Source organism: Harmonia axyridis, chromosome 4, assembly GCF_914767665.1.
Source record: "Harmonia axyridis chromosome 4, icHarAxyr1.1, whole genome shotgun sequence".
Classification (NCBI taxonomy): Eukaryota; Metazoa; Arthropoda; class Insecta; order Coleoptera; family Coccinellidae; genus Harmonia; species Harmonia axyridis.
In genome coordinates, this window is record NC_059504.1 from 29,690,130 (window position 1) to 29,711,242 (window position 21,113).

A 21,113-nucleotide genomic window follows, 5' to 3' on the forward strand; every position below is an offset into this window, starting at 1 on the left:
AATTCTGTAATTCGGAGTGTGTCTTGCGATTTTATTGAGGGTATATGCCATAGAAAAAAGGTTTGCGCTCTAACTGATATAATAATAATGTTTATTTGTCAAATTCTACAAAATTTACAATTTGTGTATTAAAATCCAATATATTATTCTCTCCCCCAACATGATGAATAGACAAATAAAAAATAAAATTCCCATGGAGGTCCAGCCATACCTGAAGATCCAGTAATTGAATATAAATAATCATGATCCATTAGAGCACACTTTTCGAGGGCCTGGTCTATATTGCATTATAATTTTTCACCTGATATAAATATACATAGAGAAATGTATGATTTTGATTAGCAAATTTTATTATAAATAAAGAAATATCCTTGGGCGGACAGAATAAACATCAACAAAACATTGAATCTTGAAATGAAAAGTTGTGAAAATCGAGGGAACTGGAATAGTTATTTATAATACAAGTGCAGAAGGCATTGATATTCTTCCACGAGTTCAAAATTCAAAAACGAGCCACGAAGTGGCGAGTTTTGGAATGAACGAGTGGTAGAATGAGCCTTCTGTACGAGTATTATACATTATTTTCTCTAATTCATTGCATTTTCATTGAAATTAATGAAATATTTCCATAAATATATTTTAGTGATTTTTGCATTGAAAAATGTTGGTTGGCAGAACTGATTTCTTTAAGGCAAATTGATGAATTGACAGATAAAGCCGTGGCGGAAAGTTCGGAGCACCAACATAGAATAATAAAATATAACCATGAAAACTGTGCGTTTCTGATATATTCTCGCACGATTTTGTTCTACAAGATGTGGAAGAATGAACGGAATAACCACAGAATTAGAGAAAACATTTTTATAATGTGGAAAATGGTTGTCTATATAATTTACTCACATATTTTAAACGATCTACTTTTTTTCCGGAATAATAATGAACTTTGTTATTTCAAGTGGATCGCCCTTTTGAAATCCTTAAAAAAATATTGGATATTTTCCATTTGAAATTCCCTAAACCTAAATTCCATAATTAATAATATACAATATTATCTTAGTCGAAGTTAAAATAAAAATTTAGAAGATTTCGTTCAATTTGAATAATCTTTAGATATTTATTTCATGTTAGAGGAATGTCCTCATTCGAGTAGTAGAAAAATTAGGAATTCAAAAATTAAACGAATATATTCAATCATAGCCTTTTAATGTATTGTTTTAATTTCAGTGATGATAAATAAGGTTTCTTTTTTTTTTATTGCGGATTCATCATCAGGAAGTTGAACCTTATCGTGTGAGATCATTACCGGCGTTTAAAATTCGAAAAGCACAGATATTGTGGCGAAATGATAGAGCGATATTTTCGGATAACAAGTGCTCAAATACAACTCAAATATACTGAGGAAATCGCAATACAAACAGTAATATAACTATAAATTCTTAAAACAAACAACAACATTCCAATCGCTGCCACATTGAATTTTACTTTTGACATGTCTCTGGATTGTTTAATACAATTATTAACCTAGGATGTCTGCTAGTGCGATGTAAGTTAAGAAATCTTAGACGTAAGTACCTATACTAGATAGTATGCAATTTCAATTATTTATTGTAGACAGAAAATCTGACTTCAAGTGCTTTTCAAGATCTTAGTACGGCCATAGATACTCACTATAATACCGTCTTTTTCATAGAAAATGAGAGAAAAGAGTTGAGGTTTATGGTCAAATTTTATAATACAGTGAATATTGAATTTACATTTTGACGGTTCTGTTCAAAAGTGAAATCTTAATTTTGCCGTTATGTTCGCTAATGCCTTTCAAAGCGGGTTTATATCAATCTTTTATAGTGTTGGTAGCGCACCATTGTCCATTTGGAATAAAGAGGTAGGTACCTTTAATATTGAATCCAATAGTTATTCCGATAGTTATCCCCTTTCGAAGAGAACACTGCAAATATATTTCTTCTTTATATTTATAGGTAAAAAATGGTCACATAAGAAGAGTAGTAGATGAAGAGGTGAAGTCTTTAGTTCTCGAAATAGCAGGAACGAATGTGGCCACAACATACATTACGTGCCCGCAAAAGCCCCGTGTGTCTTTAGCTATAAAACTGCCGTTTCTCGTCATGATAATAAAAAATATGAAGAAATACTTCACGTTTGAGATTCAAATTTTGGGTAAATCAATGGTTCAAAATTACTGAATACCTTCATATTTTAAGATAAAGAGTATATAGGTCATAGCTTTGTAGCCACAAAACTTTACGAGCAGCTCCAACCTTTTTTACACTCTCCAATATTCGGGGGTTTTTAATGTTAATAACTGAATATCAATTAATTTTTTTTTAATTCAGACGATAAGGACATTCGTCGTCGGTTTCGTGTGTCTAATTTCCAGTCAACAACAAAAGTCAGACCATTCTGCACAACGATGCCAATTGGTTTGAGTGATGGCTGGAATCAAGTGCAGTTCAATCTGGCGGATTTTACCAAAAGAGCATATGGTGAGCTTTCAAACAAGGTGTCATATTAAAATATCGTTTGTGTGTCACACTACTTCGATCGCATTGCAAATTTCAACCTCTCTGAATCTGTCTTTGTAAAAATAATTTTTCCAGGGTCAACTTATTTAGAAACTGTCAGAGTTCAAGTACATGCGAATGTTAGAATAAGACGCATCTACTTCTCAGACACCCTTTATAGCGAAGACGAAATGCCGAATGAATTCAGACTATTCCTTCCAACAGCTGCTACTAAGACCAAGGCAAGAGAGAAAGGTAAGACAAAGCGGTGTAGTAAATTAGATATATGGACAACATAATGAGTTCCTTTGCTTTCCCATTTTAATTTGAGGGAATAGACGAAAACATCTTCAGTCAATTTATGAAGCTGGCTTTTCAAAGTTATATTATATCCCGAGATATGAATAGATATAGCTCACTATAATTCCTATAGTGTCCTTCTCACTAGGTATAGATATGAACTAGGATTATCTACATCTCGAGCTATTAGCTCGAGTGATATTTTCATACAGTTTGTTTCAACGAAAATTTGAAGGCATTTTCCTATTTCTATTAAAAAAATATTGGGGGTTGTTGCCAACCTCAGGTGGTTTTTTCGTAACATAAGTGGACTTTCCCCTCAAAACCATCAATTTTTTATTTGCAACATTTTTCTTTGTTTCCTTTTCGAGATTTTCAACTGATTCAACTTAAAGAATTCACCCGGTATATTTCTAGATATGACATTTCGTAATGAAAAGCCAGCTTCACTTTCACATTTTTCAGCCGAATCGAATGACGACATATTATGTCAGGTTTCACGAAACCTCGAATAACTCTTTGATTTTTGTTTGAAATATATGGAGGAACTGAAAATTCCTTCCTTAGGCGAGTCTTAAAAGTGTACCTACATTAAATTTAACCATAGATTAGGTAGGTTCTCTCATAAAATAAAACAATTCTGTCATGAACCGTTTTTCTAGACTCCGCTCAGGTGAAAAGATAAAATGAAATATTGAAGTTCCTAAAATAATGGTTTTTCATTTGTAGGTTGACGTGAAAACTTCATTCTAAAATTCATATAACTCTGAATAGAGTTATATGAATTTTAGAATGAAGTTTTCTATAAGTAAGACTCTTCTACTTCTAATCTGATCTATAAATCTGTACGGAATAGTATAAAAGAGCAATTAGATATAATCCAAAGTCACTATTGGAATATTCAATCATTTGAGAAAATAATATTATTTCTCATCGTTCCTCGCAAAAAGCACTATTTCGACAAATTACAGCTCGATTATGGATGTACCACTGAGCTTGAGCACAGCTGAGACCATGTTGCCAGCCATTTTTTTTCAAATTAAAGTCATAATTCACTATCCTGCAAATTCAATCTCAGTATTCTTGGATCTGGCTACGATCATCCAAATCATAGAGTAATAAACATCGTTTATTACTTTTAACTCGAGTCGAAAATGGAAAAGTCGTAAGTGAAAAAAGTGTTGTACCTATTTGAAGGAAAGAATCTATAGTTAAATTCTATGTACTTTAAGACTCACCCTGTATTAAGATTTTACCATATTTCTATGGTTTTTAAGGCGAAATTTGATGTGAGTACCATAAAACATGAATTCGAAATCAACTAAATTTTGATTAATTAGGTCAGATTAAATCTAAAAGGAATGATTACTATAAGAATCGCCAGTCAGATAATTTTCTCAAGAAGAAGTGAGTACATTATATTCATAGAGACAGTGGACGGCAGACCACACATTTTAGGAAAGCCTAAAATTTTCTCAGTGAGTCTGTTGTACCTACCGACCGTGAGCTATAGCTAAGCGCGGTTGCGGTGGCCTCAGCTACCATCAGGAGCGAAAGGTGTGAAAATTTTATGAACTAAAAATGTATTTTAGGAAAGTTGCCGATTTAATATGTCAAAATATTACAGAGCCATCATGGAGTGCCACAGGGAAGCGTATTGGGTCCCATTCTATTTCTTTTATTTATAAATGATTTGTATGGTAACTTTGATGTGTTTTCAGCACATTTGGTGGGTTTTGTTGATGATACGAATATCTTGATTGGGGGTGAAACAGTTCAGGGGGTAGTTGATAATGCTTCTGATATATATTAAAGTCAAGTAGTGGTTAACTGTGAATAATCTCATCCTCAACAGTAATAAAACAACAGCCATTTCATTCACAACTAATAGGAGTAGGAAAGAAAAACTCAACTAAATAGATATTGGAAATGAAAAAATTGTTCTTGAAAAATGTACAAAATTTTTAGGAATATTTATTGATCAATTTCTGGAGTGGTCACATCATATAGAGTGGCTCACTAAAAAGTTGAGTTCCGTTTGTTTTGGAATTAGAGTCTAGTTAACTATGTTGGAAGAGAATGTTACACAAATGTTTATTTTGCAAATTTTGAGTCACTAGTTCGCTATGGCATAATATTCTGGGGGGCTAGTTCAGGTATAAATGAAATATTTCTTATTCATGAAAGAGTATTAAGAATTATGTACAAAATGGGAAATCGTGATTCGTGTCGGGGGGTATTTATGAAAAATAAAATATTAACTGTTATTGGAATTTATATTTTTGAATCATTGAAATTTTTGTTTAAAAATCGTAATAGATTTGATGTTGTACAGGTGAGTGATAGATACCCTGTGAGATCCAGAGACTTTCATTATCCTTTACATCGTCTAAAATTAACAGAAAAAACACCCAGAATATATGTGCAAAAAATTATTTAATAAGTTACCTCAACATTTGAAGGTTTTTGGATCTTACAGGGTGTATGTCCAAAATATCAAAGAATTTTTGTTAGAATTAGAACCGTATTCTTTGAAGGAATACTTGGATAGGCATAGGTGAGAAATTCATTTTATTTTGACGTCATTCATTTGTAATTCTTTATGTGGTGGCTCATGTACTGTATGATACAATATGAAATAAAGGTTTATTATTATTATTATTATAAATACACTCTTATAGCTATTCAAAAACGAAACGGCAGACGATTATTGCGGCGGTGAAGTGGCGGCAGAAATTTTCAAAATAAAAAAAAAAATTATCAAAAGTATTTTAGGAAACTTGAAATTCATATATAATATTCTTTGAAGTTTCAGAAGTTTAAACTTCTGAAGGCACACCCGGTACATCGGTTCCTTCGAACTGGTAGACAGTAAAATCTTTTTTTCCCCGCGAGTATAAAAATTCATGTTGGTCCAGTTTTCAGTTCAATAACTTTGGCATCGGATAGAACAACTCTTTTCGTGAAAAAAAGTTTATATCAACATATATCCTAACAAGCTTGGTTTTAGAGATACAGGCTTTTGAAATTTGGAAGTCTAACCAATTTTCTTTTTGAAATGTTCATTGATCCCTATAAAGGAAAATTTTAAATTTATTCATTTTCATCGATAGTCTTTGCTTTGTACTCGATTATCTCCAAAATGGCGCATTTTATGAAAAAAAAAAATTAAGAGACCTCTTTTTTTGGCTCTGTTGATTTCAGAAATAACATAATTTTCTCGAAAAAAGAATGGTGTAGAGTTTCAATAGGAAAAGGATCATCGCACCCCTATATCTACGCCACTGGATAATGTTAGTCGGAGACACTGACCTTATTCGAAACATTAAATTATCTAGACTTCAATACCGAAAATCAAAACAATGGATGTAATAATACTAGAGTTATAAGTAAAAAACTGATTTTTTTCCATACTTTAACACCCTTTATCTCTAAAACGAAGCTTGTTAGGATATATATTTGTGAGAACTTTTTTCTATTAAAACAGTTGTTTTATCCGACGCCGTAGTTATTGAACTAAAATGCAGACCAACCTTAATTTTTATACTCGCGGGGGAGAAAGCTTTTACTGTCTGCCAGGTCGAACGAACCGACGTACCGGTCTGCCTTCAGAAGTTTAAAATTCTGAAACTTCCAAGAATAATATACAGGGTGTCCCGTAAAGACCACGTCAAACCGAGGGAGAACGTAGATCAGAGGATAACCCACCTGCTATGACAAAATTCCTATGATAAAAGTCTTACCGTTTTCGAGATATTTTTTTTTTTTGAAAATAATGAATTTTTGCCCATTTCAATAATTTTGCCCTTACGGTTGGTACAATTTTACATCTTTCTGGTTAATTTTTTCAGTGAAATATTGCTGAAGAATGATTTTAACGTGTACATTAAAAACATCCCCCGAAAATTTTAAAGGGGGGCTATGAGAAATATTTTTATTGGAAATTTTGGTAGTGGATTATTTTGTTCATGAAGTTTAGCCCATCGTAGTGGAAAAAAAATGTACCGAGCTACTGCTGCACATTACACCAATAAATTGTCTATTTTATTGTGATTTCAAAGAGGTATCACACAAGTCATTTGTTATTAAAAAAAAAAGATATGGCTGTTTTTATCCAAATGGTTACGTTTCTGACAAAATCAAGTTTGTCAATTCTGTTAAGAAATCTTCGATGTTGCATTACTTAGTGAACAATGGCAATTGTTTACGTGCGAAAATATCACTCGCATAATTATTCACCTCAACGAAATTCAATTTTGCCGGCAAATTTTTGAAAACATCATGCAGATCCAGATTTTTTTAATGAGATCATTATCCTTTGGGTTATCCTTTGATCTACATTCTCCCTCGGTTTGACGTGGTCTTTACGGGACACCCTGTATGTATATGAATTTCAAGTTTCCTAAAATACTTTTGATAATTTTTTTTTTATTTTGAAAATTTCTGCCGCCCTTCACCACCGCGATAATCGTCTCCCGTTTCGTTTTTTTCCTAAAATACATTTTTAGTTCATAAAATTTTCACACTTTTCGCTCCCGATAGTAGCTGAGGCCACCGCAACCGCGCTTAGCTAGCTCCCATATCATGGTCGGTAGGTACAACAGACTCACTGAGGAAATTTTAGGCTTTCCTAAAATGTGTGGTCTGAAGTCCACTGGCTCTATTTCTAGTCTAAGATGTCTACAGATATTGGTGTGCCCACTTGAAAAATTTTAAGATTTAACTTGCTTTCTGGATTTAGGCTGAAATGAATGTGATTGGCCTTCAATTAATTTCTAGATCGTTTTTTATGGCATCGAAATTAAATTTTGGTCAGAGTAATTGGATAAAGTCACTGTCATTTTTGTATATAACGTCATCTGTGAAAAGAAAGGAAAGTCAATTAGGAAAGCCAATTTCCAATCTTGAATTCGTGTCGCCGCAATGGACCTACAGTGGTCTTTCAATCTCAATCGAGAAAGTTACCGGAACAAATGTTTTGTGATACCTGACTTCAGATTTCATTTGTGATATAGCCCGCTAAGCAGCCCAAAAATTACTACAAATGAATTTTCAATATCGACTAGATTTTTGTGATACTGTATCCAATTTCATCCCTTGAATAGGAAACAAGTCTATACGAGTCTGCCTCTCCTGATTTGAAAGTTCCACAAAATGATTCATCCTCATAAAAATAATCAGTAACTAACGTATGTCGTATAGTATACTTGAAATATAGTTGCCTTCGTCTTTAAGCGATTACCTCTCCATCGGCACTAAATTTGTTTCCAGCGAGCATTCTCTTGAGTTCTGAGAATGGGAAAAAGTGTCTATGGGGCCAGATCTGGAGAATGCGGTGGATACGGAAGCAATTCGACGCCTAATTCATGAAATTTTGCCATCGTCTTAATTGATTTGTATCGCATTGTCTTGATGGAACAGCACTTTCTTCTTCTTCAAATAAGCCCGTTTTTCCTCCTCAATAACGCTAAGTAATAGTTGATGTTGATGGTTTTTCTCTTTTCAAGAGTGTCGATGAATATTAGACCATTCGCATCTCAAAGTTTTGACGCCATAATTTTGCCAGCCGCCTGTTGCGTCTTTGCACGCTATGGAGACGGACTGTCGATTGGACACCGGTGTGAAATGATGAAGCCATATGTTTCATCCATTGTTACATAACATCGCAAAAATTCGGGTAAATTGATTGCTTTCAGCGTTGAACATAACAAACCATTACATGAACTAACATGGCTGGAAGTACAACAATAAAAGACCGATTTTGGTGTCTCTACGACCTGAAGAAGAGAGTGCTTCAACAAACAACAAATTTTACTATGTTGAAGTGAGTATCTACTTTCACGTATTCATTACCTCCTTCTGTATTGATGTCCGTAATGGAGATTGCAGGGTCACGAGTGTAGATCATGTCTACGCTGATCTTTTTTGGTATCTTCGGTTCTAATTTTTCGGAGTCTTGCTCCGGTGTACTACCATCGGAGCAGTAGCCTTTGGTCATCTTTTTGGGGATGACTCGAAGCTAGGCAGATATTGCATTTCTAAAGCTATTATCTAGATGTTTTGATATGGTTTTTCCCCTTTCTCAGAATTCTTTTTTTATTTATTGAAACTCAGGTTTTTTTGTCAGGTTCAGAAAAGTTTAAGTGATTTCTGTTTATGTATCAGAATCTGAGGACTTCGAGTAATACACGTTCTTGATCAAAGGATGTGTAATAAGTGTTCTGTGGAACTCCAGTTTTTTCACTACGGTGTTTTTAGTTGCCTTTTTATCAACGTAGCAAAAACGAAGCTACTTGTGTTTTCAAAAACAAGTATAATTGCCCAATTGAGAATAAACGGGAGCACTATGGAACAAGTGGAAACCTTAAGATATTTTGGCACTAAAATCAATAGCCAATGCGACACACGTACTTAAGATCTTTTGAGAATTATCCACACACGTATTTTTAAAAAATGTGACTCTCAAGTAGACAGGGCGCAGTTTGGTTTCAGGAACGGCTTCGGCACTCGTGAGGCTCCTTTCTCGCTGAATGTCCTGACTCCGAGGTGTAGAGACATGAATGTGAACGTGTATGCCTGTTTTATTGATTACCGTAAAGCGTTCGACAGCGTAAAACATGGTAAACTTATGGAAGTTCTTTGTAAGACAGGGAGGAAATCAACATCATATCACAACTGTATTGGAATCAGTCAGTAGTAGTTAGAATCGAGAATCAAACATCTGAAGCTGCAATTATTAAAAGGGGGGTAAGGCAGGGCTGCATCCTGTCTCCGTTGCTGTTCAATATTTACTCCGAGGTTATTTTTAAGGAAGCTTTAGAGAAAAGATCAGAAGGCATTAAGGTGTCGTAGTGTACAGCTTAAGATACGCCGATGATACCGTAGTTCTAGCAGATAATTTAGAGGATCTGCAAATACTGATGAACTATATTGTTAGATGCAGTGAAGAATATGGCCTCTTTATCAACGAAGCGAAAACAAAACTATTTGTTTTTTCAAAAACAAGTATAACTGCGCGAATAAAAATAAACGGGCGCACTATAGAACAGGTGAATTCCTTCAAATATTTGGGCATGAACATCAACAGCCAATGCGACCGTGAAATAGAAATAAGATCACGTATTGAGCAAGCCAAAAAGGCCTTTATGAAGGTGAAACAGTTCTTTACGAAACCTGAGATAGCACTGGACCTCCGAATGCGAATGGTAAGATGCTATGTGTTTTCCATTTTGTAATATGGGTGTGAAGGATGGACTCTCGATCCAACTACAGAGGAGAAACTGCAGGCATTTGAGATGTACCTTTATAGACGCATGTTGCGGATATCTTGGGTGCAAAAAATGACCAATGAGAGAATACTTTCCTTAATGCGTAAACTACTTGAGCTTCTTTTCAGTACCAAAGAAAGAAAGACCAGATACATAGGGCATGTGATGAGGAGTGCGACATATGAACTTCTTAGGTTGATAATAGAAGGAAATATATAGGGCAGAAGATCGGCGAGTAAAAGACAAAATTCTTGGCTGAATTATTTGAGAAGATGGTTTGGTTGTACCTCCACCGACATTTTTAGGGCAGCTACATCTAGAGTTTTGATTGCCAGATGGATCGCCAACCTTCGTTAGGAGATGGCGTACTAAGAAGAAGAAGAATGCGACCCTAAGATATATAAGAAATAGGATAAAGAATTGAACAGGCGACGAGGGCGTTTATGAGCATGAAGCAGTTCTTTACGAGAACTAGGACTAGATCTCCGAACGCTGTTGGTGGGATACTACGTGTTTTCCATCCTGTTATATGGATGGGATCAGCCCATTGGAAAGAAACTGTAGACATTTGAGATGTACCTCTATAGACACCTGTTGCAGATATCGTGAGTATAAAAATGACCAATGAAGAGGTATTTGCCCTGATGATTCTCAAACCACTTGAACACCTCAGTGGTATCAAAGAAAAAAGATATTGGACATGTATTGAGGGATGATGAGGTTCATAATTGAGGGTAAGATACAGGGCAAAATATCAGTTGCTAAAAGACAAAATTCTTAGCTGAAGGATTTGAGTAGATGGTTCATCTGTACTTTCACCGACACTTTTAGAGTAGTAACTTCTAGAATTATGATTACCAGATGGAGCGCCCACCTTCGTTAGTACTTTGTATGTACTAAGAAGAAGATTTTAGTCCCCGGCCGACCAGCTCCAAGAATACCACGGTCAACAGCAGTCTTCACAGTTATGAAATTTTCTTTGCCATTTCAATTTATTATTGTTTCAAAAAAAATTTAATTACATATTTTCGGATAGTGAAAATTTTTACCATATGCAATACCCCAAACCTCGACCACTGCTGGGTAAAGGAGATACATTGAGTAGACAATGGGAAATGATGCAATTGATTAATAGCCGTCGAAATCAATTTGATTAAGTGAATCATCAAAACCAGATGTTTTCGAGCAATGAACTGATAACTCGAAGCTCCATGTAAAGCCACAAAAATATATTAAGGATACGAGAACGTTGCAAATATTTAAACATTATAATATTCTAGCTGCCCGACCCAGCTTCGCACGTTCTGTCAGGCAACCGAAAATACATATATCGAAGTGTTCAATTATACCCTATAATACGCTCTATTAGTGTGACGTCACACACCGCCATTTTTGGTTCTCCTGTCAGTGTTCGGAATCCAAACAAATAAATTGTCATTCGAATTAGTACGGTGTCGTTGAAGGAATTGGCTTATTTTCATAAATAAGAGGTTTTTAGAGATCGATTTCAGTATTTCAGAAACGGATATCGAAATGATAAAAAATTCAAACGGACAGGGACTAAAACTGAAGGAGCAGATGGTGGAAGAGAATAACTATTTCAATAACATAGGAACTTGCGAATAATTTAGAACAGGTCCCGGACAGTGAAAGAGATGAAAGGTCAACTGATAAAACACTCTTTATGTTTCCTACAGATGAAAATGAAGGGAATAAAAATTATCTCCGAATTGAAAAGTAAGGGAGCACCAGGATATGAAAGTTTAAGTGTAGAACTAATAGAAACTGTCAGTGAAGAAATTGCAATACCGCTTACCCTGCTTGTGAATCTATGTTTTATAACAGGCGAATTCCCGGATAAATTTAAAGCAGCTGTTATTAAGCCAATATATAAATCAGGGGATAAAACCGACGTATCAAACTACCGACCAATTTGTTCAATGTCACACATTGCTAAAATAATAGAAAAATTAATTAAGGTCCGTATTGTTACCTTTTTGGAACAATACAAAATTCTATCTGAAAATCAATTCGGATTTACTTGGATATCTCGTATTCAACACCATTAACTATACTTTCTTTTTAACCAGATTTATCGAAAAACACGTGAGTTACATCCACCACTTTCAGTCATCGAATGAAACATGGAAATTTCACGTAACGGTCATTAACCGTTCCTTTACCACCAGGTGGACTAGTTGTCCTCTATGACTGTTTGTCTATAGGCCGCTAGAAGGACTCATCGTCCTTCATACGCTAGTTCGTCTATTCACCGCTAGATGAACCAATTGTCCTCTATAATCTAGTTCATCTAGCTGCCGCTAGATGGACTAATCGATTTGTTGTAGGCATGTTTAAAAAAGAGTTGCACAGGGTGAACTCTAACAGATTTAGGACAGGCAAATCCACTGAGGACGCTATAAGAACACTAATAGAAAGAAGATATAGTTGCTTGGACGGAAACAGAGTTGGTATGTGCGTTTTTGTAGATCTCACCAAGGCCTTGGACACTGTGTCACATAAAAGGTTGCTCCGAAAACTATACATGAACGGATTCAGGGGAAAATAATATAAATTAATGAAAAGTTATTTATCAAACAGGGTACAACAAGTGGAAATAGCAGGCACAAGAAGTTGCCCAAAAACAGTCAAATATGGAATAACACAGGGATTAGTGTTGGGACCTATATTGTTTATTATATATGTAAACAGTTTCCTGCTCATTATCATGGAAAAGAAGGGAGAAGCCATCAGTTTCGCGGACGACACTGTTATCGTGTACGAGGGTAACACCTGGGAAGAACTGAAAAAAGAAACTGAAGAAGATCTTATAGATGTGAGTATGTGGTTCAAAGAGAATAAGCTCACAATGAATCTCAATAAAACTAAATATCTCACTTTTGCCCCTTATAAATCAGGACAGCCACACATGGGAAATCTGGTGATCGAAGATTCTGTAGAGATTGCAGAAACTAATCAAGTGAAATATCTGGGAATAATAATTGATAACAATTTGAAATGGGACAAACATATAGATTACTTATTGGTGAAACTTAGATGTTTACTCTCTAAGTTCAGGTTTCTTAAAAACTACCTTGAAGTCCCTCAGTTGAAAACAGTATACAATGCTCTCTGTCGGTCACAAATATCATACGGCATTATAGGATGGGGTGGAGCATATAAGTCTCATATAAAAAGAGTGGAAGTTATACAAAAGTGGCTACTCCGCGTGATCTATAATAAATCCCTCTTGTTTCCATCGGATGAATTGTATGCTTTATCTGAGGTTATGAATCCTTCTCAAATGTTTGTTCTACAGATATTGTATAATATAGGCACTGGAAAAATAAAACTGAGACCTTCTGAATGTAAATATGAGACAAGAGGAATAGAAAATAAATCATTCAAACCAGGAGCTGAAAAACAAATAGGTCAGAGAAGTTTCAGCTACTTGGCTCCTCGTATATATGACGTGGTTCCCATGAACATAAAAACATCAAGAATCCTAAGGCCCAAAGAAATAAACTCAAAAATTGGGTAATGGAAAAAGGAAGAAATTACTTCGATACTCTAAAAAATCCACCATAAAAAAAGGGAAATAATAATTCTTTATCTGTACCTGTCATTATGGAAATCGTTATAACTGTATCCTGTTGTTCTTTGATATATGCTCAGCTGATGTATTCTGTCTAATGGACAACTGTTTTTAAATAGTGTCAGGAGATTTTGTTTGTTTACTTCTTTTTAATTACTGTTCATTTATTTACTGAAGGTGGCTACTGTAAAATTTCAGGGGTAACGCAATTAATCATGTACAGGCTCACGCCTCCGTGATAAATGTTTATGCCTGTAGCTATGCGCAGAAAAAAATAAACTTTATTATTATTATCCCGAATTTTGCCTATACGCGTAGGATTTCTCCTCGCCGTCGGCTTCTCACTCCTCGCTAAGAGGAATATTCACTCAATCCCAGATATTTAAAATATCAGAAGGGTAGATCTCGGTCGTGTCCGGTCCTTGTGGTCCCCCTGGTTCTCGTCGAACTTCTGATCCTCTTACACGTGATCTTTACACCTGTCCTTCGCTTCCTAGGAATTTTCTCACCGTCCTTGCAGTACCTAAAAGAACAGCTTTTTGCATTATATTACATACAGGGTGGCCATTTGAAAACGAAACAGACGAGATTACAGACGAAATAAAGTTTTTCGATAGAAATGCTCGGACAGGTCGATTTCTGTTTCGAGGGGGACAACTTAAGATGTAGGTTACGGACGCATAGCGCTTCAACCCTTGCTGCTACAACCCCCACCCCCAATTTTTGAATAGGGAAGATGGGGTGAGTGATACCTCGATTTGAAGGTATTTTTATACTGATTTCAGCACAGTAATTGTTTTTTCATTTTATGCATTAGTTCTCGAAATATTCATGCGTTAGTTAGTTAGGAAGGAAGGTTGTTTTGAAGCTCAAAATATCGATTTTTCACAAAACACTACAAGTGCCATGAAAACACCACTTCATTTTCAAATACTTAGTTAAGAATATTTCGAGAACTAATGCATGAAATGAAAAAACAATTACTGTGCTGAAATCAGTATAAAAATACCTTTCAAATGAGGTATCACTCACCCCATCTTCCCTATTCAAAATTTGGGGGTGAGGGTTGTAGTAGCAAGGGTTGAAGCGCTATGCGTCCGTAACCTACATCTCAAGTTGTCCCCCTCGAAACAGAAATCGACCTGTCCGAGCATTTCTATCGAAAAACTTTATTTCGTCTGTAATCTCGTCTGTTTCGTTTTCAAATGGCCACCCTGTATATACTCACTAATTCCTAGTTGCTTGATATTCCTCTTGAGATTTTTGGGCACTATTCCAGTTGTTGAGATGATAATTGGAATAGTTTTCGTTGATATCATTCCCTACTGACGCTTTATCGGAAATTCGAGGTCCCTATATTTCGAAATTTTTTCGACCTCCTTTTGACGCAGGTTGTTGTTATTTGGTATTGCTACGTCAACGAGTAATGCTGTCTTCTGATGTTTATCGACTAGTAATACATCTGGTCTATTGTGAGGGACTCTTTTATGAGTCAAAACTGAACGATCCCAGTACAGCTTATAGCGTTCGTTTTCCAGGATGGTCTCCGCTCGGTACTTGTAATATGGCATTTTTTCAGAATGAATTAGTTTTAATATGGTTGCCAATTCTTGGTGTAGTATCTCTCCTACTGCATCGTGTCTCTCTTTATATTCATTTCCTGCAAACATTTGACATCCTCCCGTGATATGTTGTATTGTCTCATTTGATGGACACCCATATCGGCATCGATCGTCAGTAATAGTTCGATCCTTTATGATATGCCTGCAGTAATTTCTAGTTGAGATCACTTGATCTTGGATGGCTAAAAGAAAACCTTCCGTTTCTGGGTACATTGCACCTGATGCGAGCCAATAGTTCGACGCTTCAATGTCGACATGATCCTGGTTCACCTCGTTGAAATGTCTTCCATGCAGGGGCTTCTCTCTCCATCTTTGCAGTTTTTCTTGGTTTGTCTGGTGGTTGTATGAAAATTGCTCCTTGTGAAGTTGTAAAGGTGTTGATTCGTCTGCTTCACACAGTATTTTGTAGAACTCTGATGTACTTGCTTGATCTCTGAAGTATTCCCGTAGGCTTTCTATCTGCCACTAGCAAGTTCCATGATGTCCGTTAGACCCATGCCTCCTTTATTTCTCGGCAGTGTTGTCCTCTCAATGCTTCTTTTCGGATGGTGCTTTCTTGCTTTTGTCATCAACGTTCTCATTTTACTTTGCAAGTTTTCGATGTCTGTTTTGCTCCATGGAACTATACCGAATGAGTATGTTAGAATTGAACATGCATATGTGTAGATGGCTCTCGTCATGTTCCTGCTGTTGAGGTTTGTTTTTAAGATTTTTTTGGTTCTCCTAATGAACTCAGTCGTTAAGTCTTGCTTCATTCTTTGGTGGTTGATTCGTCGGTTCTGTTTCATTCCAAGATATTTATAAAGATCATCCGACTTCATTGCTTCTATTTGTTTTCCATTCGCGTGAGTGATCGGTTCATCTTGTATTCTTCCTCTCACTACGCTGAGAGTTCGATATTTGTCCAATCCGAATTCCATACCTACATCTTTCGAAAAATGTTCCACTAGTTTGACCATAATTTCTAGGTGGTTCTTATTGCTATTATTATTATTATCTTATTATGATTATTATTAATTGATAGACAGAAGGAACGAGGTTAATACCAGTAAGTTTGAATCCTGTATCATTCCCCAGATTTTGTAAAAAGCCATGTTTATTAGTTGAACTTCAAGTTCGAACTTACTGGCATTAATCTCGTGCCTTCTGTCTATCAATTAATAGTAAAATCGTTCCTTAAATAACATTATTCATCAAAATAAGCAATTTCTTCAAAGATAACGTACTATAGGGAATCTATCGATTCCTTCGAAAATATTCTAAGTCCGAGAACTGAATAATTCGGTGAACAAACTTAGGATTATCAAAGCCACACCCCTAAGGGATCCGTAGAAAGGCTTTGCTAACGGTCGAATGAAAAACAGCCCATAAAACTCGGCAATTCAGGGCGAATAATTCAGGATATTATCCAAACAAATGGAAAACGGCGGATACAATTTTAATTTGGAAGAAAGGAAAAAACAAAAAAGATCCAACGAATTAAAGGCCCATAAGCCTATTATCGGCAATCAGTAAAGTGGTAGAGAAATTAATACACAGAAGACTGACAGATTTCGTAGAAGAAAATAAAATAATTCCTGATCACCAGTTTGGATTTCGTAAAGATCATTCAACGATTCATCAACTGGTAAGAATATCGGAAAATATTAATGAACAAATGAACCTCTCAACAGATACCGGCGCCATTTTCTTGGATATAGAAAAGGCATTTGGTAAAATGTGGCATCAGGGACTGATCTACAAAATGAAGTTGATGAAATTTCCAATCAAACTTACGAGATTGATATAATCGTACCTGGCAAATAGAAAATTTAGGGTGAATATCGACAGTACCAGGTCAACGATTAGTATATAACTAACCAACAAATCAGAGAAGAACTGAAAATTGAAACTATTGAAGAAATAGTCAATAAGCATAGAAAGAAGACAATAGAGACGCTGAAAGAGCACGAGAATAAGGAATTAAGAAAGATAATACAGATTAAAGTAAGAAAGACCGATTAGAGGAAATACCTCTTTCAAAGAACAAGATAGAAGAAAAAAGTGACATGAAGTAGGGAGGAAAGCCTCCAGATTAGACAACAGCAGAAAATAGGAGAAATGAAATTAGAGGCGAAGGGAATGTAAATTCCGGACCTTAAACAAAAAGAAGATCTGAGAGCGAATAATTCAATTGAGTTCAGACCAGTCTATGAGAAAGAAACTACATCTACAACATATGTGCAACACTTCCACCGACAACGAAAGATTAAAGATATGGCATTATGGGAAGGAATCTACCAGAACCTTATTGCAGCATTCTTTCAGCATATTAGTCGCTATTTAATGCAAGTATTTGATACTAACTCGAAGTTTCTCAAAATTTAAGAAATCTAGCGGTCATTAAATGTCACCATTTATGAAAATACTATACAGGGTGTCCCCGGAAGAATGCGACAAACGGAAACCATGAATTAAGGTCATCATGGGAAAGTATCAAGAGGTTTCAATCGCCTCAGAGCCTTCGTTTGAGATATACAGGGTGATGTTCATCTCATGAGTGAAATTTCACAGTTCAATATTTCTTTAACTAATCGACCGAATAATTTCAAATTTTGAAGTTTTTTTATCCTTTGCTATCACCTTCCTTCAATAGTTCTGAAATCGAATAAATCAGATCCGGACTACGAAAATTTCTGACATTTCCTATTTTCGTGAATATTGGATTACCCTGTACGTGAACATTATGATTTTTTTCATTTTTGTAACCACAAAAAATTAATTCATAAAAAAAATTCCGAATCTCTGCTTGGCACCGAATAATTTCAATTTTCGAAGTTTTTTCACCCTTTACTCTCGCCTTCCCTAATTATTTCTGAAATTGAATAAATCAGATCCGGACCAGGAAAATTTTAGACTTTTTTTATTTTCGTGAATATTAGATGACACTCTACGACTGTACAGTGCATCCCATTTTGGGTGAGACTGCCAGGTTTCTCCCTTGTTATTTAAGATAGAGACTTGCGGTTTTCACGTTCCTGTCCTACTTTTTCGTGAAACTCAAGTTGGTCTAATCAGATTTTGCATAACTGTTTCCGTTCAAGAGATACAGGGTGATTTTGGAAATTGATACTTTTCGGACCCCTCCTTTATCTCCGAAGTTATTAGAAATAATGCTGAGGTAAAAACTACGTCTGAATCAGAATTTTGCGTAGAATCAAGTGGCGTACTCAATTCTTTTTTTCGGTGTATGGTTTTGAAGATTCAACACAAACCTATATTTTTTTTCAATGGAACACCCTATATACCATTACTTCGTTGAATTCGTTATTTTTTTCCCTTCAAAATAATATATGATACCTACTATATAGGTAGGATGGTCAGAAATGTTAAAAAAACACTAAAACATCGAATAATGATGATTTTTTGTTAATGAGCAATGGATTTTCCATATGAAAAAAGAGAATGAATTGGATAATTTTCATTTGTGATTTTTATTTATAGTAGAGTAAGCAAACAAATATAATACACTCATCACTAATATGAAAAACAAAACGTAGGTACCTACCTAATAGCAACAAATGAATAATAAAAAAATTCATAAACATTTCATAATATCTTACAGATTAAACTGCTCAAATTGCTGTCCATTTTCCCTAATACATATAATATACTACAGTAAAAGACATAACAGTCTCGAAGAACTTCGTGCATCAACAGAGGCAGTTTTCCAAGATTTACAAAACCGCCCTTTTATAATATTAAATGGACTCAGGCGTATTGAAAAGTTTTGTCAATTATGTATTAGAGGAAAATGGACAGTAATTTGAACAGTTTAAGCTGTAAGATATCATGCAATGTTTATGAATTTTTGTATTATTTATTTGTTGCTATAAGGTAGGTACCTACGTTTTGTTTTTCATGTTAGTGATGAGTGTATCATCTTTGTTTGCTTACTCTACTATGAATAAAAATCACAAATGAAAATTATCCTATTCATTCTCTTTTTTCATATGGAAAATCTATTGCTCATTAACAAAAAATCATCATTATTCGATGTTTTAGTGTATGGTATCATACATCATTTTGAAGGGAAAAAAATAACGAATTAAACGAAGTAATGATATATAGGGTGTTTCATTAAAAAAAATATAGGTTTGTGTTGAATCTTCAAAACCATAACCCGAAAAAAAAAATTGAGTACGCCACTGGATTCTACACAGAATTCTGATTCAGACGTAGTTTTTACCTCAGCATTATTCCTAATAACTTCGGAGATAAAGGAGGTGTCCGTAAAGTATCAATTTCCAAAATCACCCTGTATCTCTTGAACGGAAACAGTTATGAAATATCTGATTAGACTAACTTGAGTTTCACGAAAAAGTAGGAAAGGAACGAGAAAACCGCAAGGCTCTATCTTAAATAACGAGCGAGAAACCTGGCTGTCTTACCCATAATGGGATGCACTGTACAGGGTATTTCAATATTAATGAAAATAGAAAACGTCTAAAATTTTCCTGGTCCGATTCTGATGACCTTCATTTATGTTATCCGTTTGTCGTATTCTTCCCGGGACACCCTGTATATGTATATGAATCATTTTGGAACATTTTAGCCCATAACTTTCAAATCGAGGTCAACTGCTAGCTAGTATTTAAATGAGAAAATATAGCGCAGTTCGGAAAGGCTCACATCTTCGTCAAATATTATGAAATCAAAATTAAATGTCCAAAATTCCGAGACACTTCATCAACAGTTAGATGATTTTCGAATTGATTTGAACCGGTCTTGGCATAGTAACGACAGTGTACTTCATCGGGACTTGCCTACGGTATGATCTTTTAGGCAAGGTAGAAAAGAAAGCACCTGCAAAAGCCGCTGCCGCAGAAGAAGTTCCCTCTGGAGCACCACCTTCACCCGTTGAAACCACCGCTGAGGGTCCCTTACCAACTGCCGAATCTCCTGAAGAACCGCCAGAAGCACCAAAGGCTGAAGGGGAAACCGTACAAGAAGAGGTCGCCCAAAAAGAGGAGGCTCCTACTGAAGAAGCTCCTGAAGGTGAAGAAAAGGGACCTGATGGAGGTAAATGAATTGCGATTACCTTGGTACAAATTTTGATTGTTTTAATTAAAGTCGCGCCAGAGGGTGAACTACCAGCAGAGGGCGAACCACCAGCAGATGGTGAGGCTGCTCCACAAGCTGAAGAAGCAACCGAAGGCGAAGCACCTCCTGCAGAAGAAGCCCCATCAGAACAAGAAGCAGCGGAGGCGCCACCGGAATCAACTGAGCCAGCAGCTGAAGCAGCTCCACCAGAGGACCATCCTGCGGAGGCACCTCCAGCTGAAGAAGCTCCTAAAGAGGAATAGATATTCTCTCGAATTGTTATCTTATAGAAATCTAAGGGAGATACCTATAAAAACGGCATATGATTCCAAAAATGCATCTTTTAAATTAATTGGTGAATTCTATAACATTGCCTTGTTAATCTCGAAGATGAATATTTTTTAAATGAATTATTGCAGACATTCGGAATATTTCTTTTTTTTTTCTAACCAGGATTCGAAACTGAAGTGTCTATAATATGTGTCAAATTTGGATGTATGTTCAAATCAGAGCTGTCGTTGCAGTACTTTTGTTCTATTCACAGGACATTTTCAAAAGGAAAATAATAAAAGAGTAGAAGAGTAAGGGCTCTATTAAGTGAAAGAGAATGGTTATAAATACCTACTTATTTATTGTCTACAATATACAATAGATTAGAAAACAGTGTTGAACACTACTGGTCTCAGAGAATAATATAAGACGAAAAATATCTAAAAAATGACTCGAG

At 35.5% G+C, this 21,113-nt stretch overlaps 1 protein-coding gene across 2 annotated transcripts; it reads left to right on the forward strand.

Annotated features, from left to right (window-relative positions):
* Window positions 1–1,724: 1,724 nt before the first annotated feature.
* LOC123678378 (cilia- and flagella-associated protein 20-like) lies at window positions 1,725–20,808 on the forward strand. Of its 2 annotated transcripts, none has more exons than XM_045615380.1 (6): window positions 1,725–1,882; window positions 1,977–2,175; window positions 2,352–2,501; window positions 2,616–2,774; window positions 20,081–20,365; window positions 20,417–20,808. In XM_045615380.1, exons 1-6 carry the CDS (start codon window positions 1,799–1,801, stop codon window positions 20,647–20,649), a joined length of 1,110 nt encoding a protein of 369 aa, XP_045471336.1. In that variant the 5' UTR covers window positions 1,725–1,798; the 3' UTR covers window positions 20,650–20,808. The 2 variants fall into 2 exon arrangements, with proteins under 2 accessions (XP_045471336.1, XP_045471337.1); XM_045615381.1 differs by having other exon boundaries at window positions 20,129–20,365.
* The last annotated feature ends 305 nt before the right edge of the window (window positions 20,809–21,113 follow it).

Bases quoted from the DNA above. Each gene is read 5' to 3' on its own strand.
- LOC123678378 (XM_045615380.1), top strand. From the start codon at position 1,799: ATGTTCGCTAATGCCTTTCAAAGCGGGTTTATATCAATCTTTTATAGT. The intron at 2,176-2,351 runs GTAAATCAATGG...TTTTTAATTCAG, and splicing joins GTTTGAGATTCAAATTTTGG to ACGATAAGGACATTCGTCGT. The intron at 20,366-20,416 runs GTAAATGAATTG...TTTTAATTAAAG, and splicing joins AGAAAAGGGACCTGATGGAG to TCGCGCCAGAGGGTGAACTA.